The sequence below is a fragment of the Nothoprocta perdicaria genome, unplaced genomic scaffold (genome assembly GCF_003342845.1).
Source record: "Nothoprocta perdicaria isolate Ctin4 unplaced genomic scaffold, notPer1 scaffold_16, whole genome shotgun sequence".
Lineage (NCBI taxonomy): Eukaryota > Metazoa > Chordata > Aves > Tinamiformes > Tinamidae > Nothoprocta > Nothoprocta perdicaria.
Genome location: NW_020454760.1, coordinates 4,819,364 through 4,825,363, shown reverse-complemented (window position 1 = coordinate 4,825,363; position 6,000 = coordinate 4,819,364). Strand labels below are relative to the sequence as shown.

General features: G+C 41.2%; 1 protein-coding gene across 2 annotated transcripts in view; it reads right to left on the bottom strand.

Annotated features, from left to right (window-relative positions):
* The window catches only part of LOC112944104 (phosphatidate phosphatase LPIN2-like), a 115,961-nt gene that overhangs the window by 65,898 nt on the left and 44,063 nt on the right, over window positions 1-6,000 (bottom strand). For both annotated transcript variants that reach the window (XM_026035472.1, XM_026035475.1), the window contains exons 23-25: window positions 1,802-1,958; window positions 670-776; window positions 486-530 (exon numbers count right to left, since the gene is read on the bottom strand). In XM_026035472.1, coding sequence (XP_025891257.1) covers window positions 486-530; window positions 670-776; window positions 1,802-1,958 — 309 coding nt within the window. The remainder of the gene's footprint in view (window positions 1-485; window positions 531-669; window positions 777-1,801; window positions 1,959-6,000) is intronic.

Below are 6,000 nucleotides of genomic sequence, written 5' to 3'. Positions count from 1 at the left end.
TTGAAAAAAAAAAAAAAAAAGGAGTGACTTAATTTCCAAAGGAAAATGATTGTAGATATAGATCTTTACAGCTGAGTTTACTACAAATGTTTGCTTTGTTTTTCTTGAATTGAATTTATGTTAACATCATTTAGAGTAAAGATAGAGGGGCAGATATTTACAGCTTCTCAAACCAGCTTAGGTATTCCGAGTAAGAATAAAAGGCTGTTCTGCAGAAGAAACAAACATGATAGGATACTTATTTTGCATATAGACTTATTATAGAGACCTAGACAGAAGCAGGCCACAGAGCAGAAAGAATATCAATAATAAACAAATGTACTGAAAGAAAAAAAAAAAATGAGGAATCTTAGATTTGCGATTCAAAACATGTTTTAGTTTGAAATTTCTGTAGAAACTTCTCTACCTGATGCTGACAGGAGTTTTGTGATACATACCCCAATGCATGAAAACCTCTCCTGTACAGATATGTTCAATTCACTTACTTGGGAATTTACGTTCATGGCTCAGAGCAAGAAGACGTTTCATTTCTGGAAATCAAATCAAATCAAATCAAATCAAATAGCTATTATGAATATTGTAAAATAATTATTATGAATGTAAGACAAACTATAGCAGGAAAACCAGACTTGAAAACAAAACAAGCATGCTTAACAGATATATTTTTACCTTCTTCATCAATTGTGTAGCTTGATGAAACTCCATCAGTGTCTGTAACGACACAAGAATAAATTCCCAAATCATCTTCTCCAAGATCCTTAAAGGTAGCTTTTGACCTTCAAAAAGAAATATTTTGATCCAAAGATGAGACCAGTCTGAACCAACCTCCTCCTTTATGTCTCTAGTACTAGATAAAAATATTCCTCTGTTTCTTTGCTTTGAACAGGGAAGTACGGGGCCTTGGGGAGCATATGGAAGGGTACGTCCTGCCAGTTGTACTACAAACGGAGGCGACACAGCCTCTATAGCTAGATCATGTGGATCCTGTCAGTGAAGAAGAAAGTGAAGAGAGAACCAAAAACATCCAAGACATCATGAGAGCGAAGGTTGCCTCTGCTGGGAAAGCAGCACAGAGATGGGCATAAGCTGCACAACTTTCCCAAGAAGGCATATAAACTCTTAACACCAAAAATACTGGAGCTAGATAGCTTAAGCTAGCTCAAGCATGCCTTTAAAAATATTTTGTCATATCTTTGATCAGTTTGCACTCATGAGTGTGATGACTGTGTGATACAATTTTCATAAGGAATGTTGAGTGTTGTGAGCTGCTACTTCCTGTACGGTTTCTATAAGGGGAAGAGAACATAGCTACTCTGTAGGTTGAACATATATATTTGCCATTTATTCCTCTCTGATTAAAGCTTGAAGAAACAGGTAAGATTTACACAGAATTATAAAAGCTACCAAATCTAGGGCATGAAGACATGCTTAAAATAGAGTAGTGCTTACTCCAGCACCTCAGAAGATTGCAAGTGTTACACAATAAAAGCATTCTGCAAGCAGCCAGACAATTTTAGCCTCTGGAGATTCATAATAATAAGTCTGCCCTGGTTAACAGGTTACAAGATGACAAAGCACATGTACTCTCCCTGCGAAGCTCTGCCCTTACACAAGGCCTGACTCATTCGGTGTGAGTTACAATTTCCAAATGGTTGCACATGGACTTGCAGGAGAACAGCATATGCATAAAGCACCCTTCCAATATCAAAGGAACATTTAATTCTTACCCCAAAGGATTAATTCCTGTAACCAGCCTAGAATTTGCAAAACCAAGACTAACTTTACCACCAAGAGTTCTTACTTTCCGCCTTTTGTGTCGATGTGCAGTCGAGAGTCATCCTCAATTGGTTCATAATTCTTGGACCAAACAAACTTAGAGTTTGGAGACATCTGATCACATTCAAAGTTTAAGGAAATGACTCCATTATCATCTACGTCAACCACCACTTCTTTAGTTCCTGAAAGATCAGAAAAAGGCAATTCCACTTGTTTAGAGAAACCAGCAAATTTACATACATATACATACATAGACTGGGTTAAGCAGGTCCTTGTCCTTTTCTCAGCCTGCAAACATTAGTACCTTAATCTTTGATTCTTGACTAAAATTCTTATTGTAATCCATAAAAACATGGAGAAAATTAAAGAACACCAAAAATCATTTGATCTGTATGAGCACACATGAGAGTTATGGCATTTGCTTTGGAAAAGTCTGAAGAGGAAAAAAAAAATTGAGCCACTAAATGTTTAAATCCACTAAATACTTAGAATAGCAACAGCAATATTTTCCATGGTAATGGATAACTAGAGATTTCTTTTTGTAGCAAAAATTTCTCATCCTCTAGTCATGCAAGAGCTCTGAGAACAGCAACTGCCAAGGTGAGTGTTTGGAGGGGTGAAAGAGGAAAAAGAGGAAACCATTAAGTTGCCCCAGCTGCATAAGGCATCTTTACAGTGCCTCAGGAAAGTTGGTTTGATCACTGCACTTGGCATCTGGCCGTGCTGCAGTCTGGGCCCAAAAAGGAAAGGAGCACTTGCAACTAGCTGCTGAGTTGCCCACCTTTTTTTGTCAGCTCCTATGGTCCTCGAGCTGGATAAGGTGTGTGCTAAAAACACACTGAGGGTGAATCACAGACCAAAAAATCTGAGGGTATCTCAAGACTGCCCCATGCGCGTTGATGCGGCTGGGAAAACTTCATTTGGGATTCAGGTGGTTCTGCAGTCTTGTCATCCATGGTGTTAACTTGCACTTCAACAGCTTGTCTGGGAATGTCACTCAGAGCCTGTGCATTAGGAGGTGTTGGAGACCATCCAGCTTCCTTTTCTGAATGGCTTTGAGTTGGACCTCACATCTGAATAGGGCTCTCCAGTTATTTAGTTTAAGACAATCCTAGGCTGCCCAGAATGCTAATGACACCCTTTCCTCCACAAGTACGGTACCTTAAAGACAAAACCCTTACTCCTGACATTGAAATGCAATGCTTTATTTTCAGCATAGTTCTTAAAGAGCCTCCAAAGTACAAGGAGCATTCTGTGTCTTCTCATCGTAATACTATACACGTCCTCTCCAGCACAGTGAGTAGCTCCTGTACCGAGAATCTGTATACGTGCAGCCTTCTTATTCTTTATAACTTGCTATAACTGTTTAATGAAAGAAGAGATTGATATTCATGTTTTGGTACTATTATTTACCAGCCTGCACAGTAACGAAGCACATGTTAAGCACCAGTGTATGATAAATGAAGCCTGAGGTCTATAGATATCTTACTAGGCAGCAGCATTTTTGAAAAATTTTTATGAAGTAATTTATTATATAGAAATTCATCACTTCACATTTCATTGGCTCGATGGCAGGGTGCAGAGAGTGGTTGTCAGTAGTGCGGAGTCCAGCTGGAGGCCTGTACTTAGTGGTGTCCCCCAGGGGTCAGTTCTCGGTCCGGTCCTGTTCAACTTATTCATTAACGACCTGGATGAAGGGCTGGAGTGCTCCCTCAGCAAGTTTGCTGATGATACCAAACTGGGTGGAGTAGCTGATAGCCCTGAGGGCCTTGCTGCCATCCAGAGGGACCTGGACAGACTGGGTGACTGGGCGGTGAGAAACCTCATGAGGTTCAACAAGGGCAAGTGCAGGGTCCTGCACTTGGGGAGGAATAACCCTGGACACCAGTACAGATTAGGCGTGGACCTGCTGGAGAGCAGCCCCGCAGAGAGGGACCTGGGTGTCATGGTGGACGACAAGTTGACCATGAGGCAGCAGTGTGCCCTGGTGGCCAAGAAGGCCAACGGGATCCTGGGGTGCATTAAGAAGAGCGTCTCCAGCAGGTCGAGGGAAGTGATCATCCCCCTCTACTCAGCCCTGGTGAGGCCACATCTGGAGTACTGTGTCCAGTTCTGGGCTCCCCAGTACAAGAGGGATGTGGAGCTGCTGGAGAGAGTCCAGCGCAGGGCTACCAGGATGATCAGGGGCCTGGAACATCTGCCCTATGAGCAAAGGCTGAGAGAGCTGGGCCTGTTCAGCCTGGAGAAGAGGAGGCTGAGGGGGGACCTGATCAGCGCGTATAAATACCTCAAGGGAGGCAGTGAGGAGGAGGGGGGCGGCCTCTTTTCAGTGGTGGGCAGGGATAGGACTAGAGGAAATGGCTTCAAACTGAAGCATCGGAAGTTCCACAGGAACTTAAGGAAGCATTTCTTCACTGTGAGGGTGACAAAGCACTGGAACAGGCTGCCCAGAGAGGTTGTGGAGTCTCCTTCTTTGGAGATCTTTAAAACCCGCTTGGATGCAGCCCTGTGCCCCGTGCTCTAGGTGACCCTGTGTGAGCAGGGGGGTTGGACTCGATGACCTCTGAGGTCCCTTCCAACCTTCGGCATTCTATGATTCTACGATTAGTGTTTAGATCCTCTAGATCATTTGTACATGAATCGTTTGATGGCAGTTTATGCAACATGCAAAGAACTACAGACAGAGACCCATTCAAAGGGCAGCATCTTTTATGATGTTACAGAAATCATAAAGAAATTGTGTTATGTCTCCAAAAATCATGCTGGATTTTACATGTAATATTTATATTGAAGAGTAGGAGAAAAAAAAAAAATGATCCTTTTAAAGTACTGGGCAGAGGTCTCTACCTTTCCTAAAAAGTGAAACCAAGGAGGCAGCCGTAGCAATACCAGGCTTGGTATTTCCCTTCGCAGACAGCCTGGTGGTGTCAACCTATCCCACTGCCTCTCCTAAAGGTACCATAAGAAATAAAACACTGAGATATTCTTTCAAATATTGATTATCCCCATTTAGCTGAGTGCTTTGTTACACTGTAGGGAAAGAGTTAACATTAAGATAAATCAGACTGTTATTAATAGAGAAGAGCAAGAGCCCTCCTACCAAAAGGTTCCTTTCACAAAAGCAGACAAGAGGAAGCCCCTTGGGTGAGGGCTTAGCTGGGATCCTATGATGTGATCACAGGAAGGATCACACACGTGTGTAAAGCCCTTCTGAAGTGACCGATGCAGGAGCCGATGCAGGAGCCGATGCAGGATGCAGAGGATGCAGGACTTTGCTTGGTACCTAAGCACCCAAATGTTAAGGACAGACCTGAGAAGTCCTGGGCAAGAGCTGCTGTCTGCTACAGCATTTCTCCTCTTTCCTGTGAAATGCCCAAGGACTGAATTGATTTTGTGTAAAGACAAAGTTATAGCTGAAAACTAGCCTGAATTGGAGGTTGTTTTGTGTTTTCTTTTTGCTTGCTTGTTTTTTTCTTTTTTTTTTGGGGGGGGGGTAAATTTAATTTTTAAAGATAACTGTAGAAATTGCATATTTTTTTTTTTTAAAAAAAAAAGATGGGTACAGAGTATTTCATCATTATATTTACACATTTCATTAGGTGTACAAAAATACCTATTAAAGCAAATATTGTCACTCAGGATATTATTTACCTGTGTTCTTTGACTAGAAAGCTCAATCTGCTGCTGATTTTGCACACTTTACTAAAGCAACATTACAGCAACATTCCAGCAGGGATTCTCTAAAAAAGGCCTAAGAATATTTTGTCTCCATCCAAGACCTTAATAATGGCAACATTCATTGGGTGACACACCTCCCAAAGATTTGGGGTAATTTGAAAAAATGGTATGATTGTTCTTGAGATTTGTGTGATTTGAGTCAGAAAGGTGAAATCCTGCCCAAGAGAAAGTTTTAGTAAGCCTTTTGTCTTTTCTTAATGCTTTTAAGACGCTTATTGTGATGGGTCTGGCATCTGCAGAGCTGAGCTCCAATATGTTTACATTCATATTTCATTGGAACTATAGTTACAAGAAAAATCTCTATTTAGTACATTTGACCATTGCTATCATACAAGTTTCTATCCTAAATCTGTCAGGCAAATATAGACCCTGAAAACAAATGGAATAATAAAGCCAAAAGCTTAGTAACAAAAACTGAATTTGTAGAGTTTTTTTATCGTCCTGATCTTAGTAGGTCCTTTATTTATGTAGGTATTCATAGATATA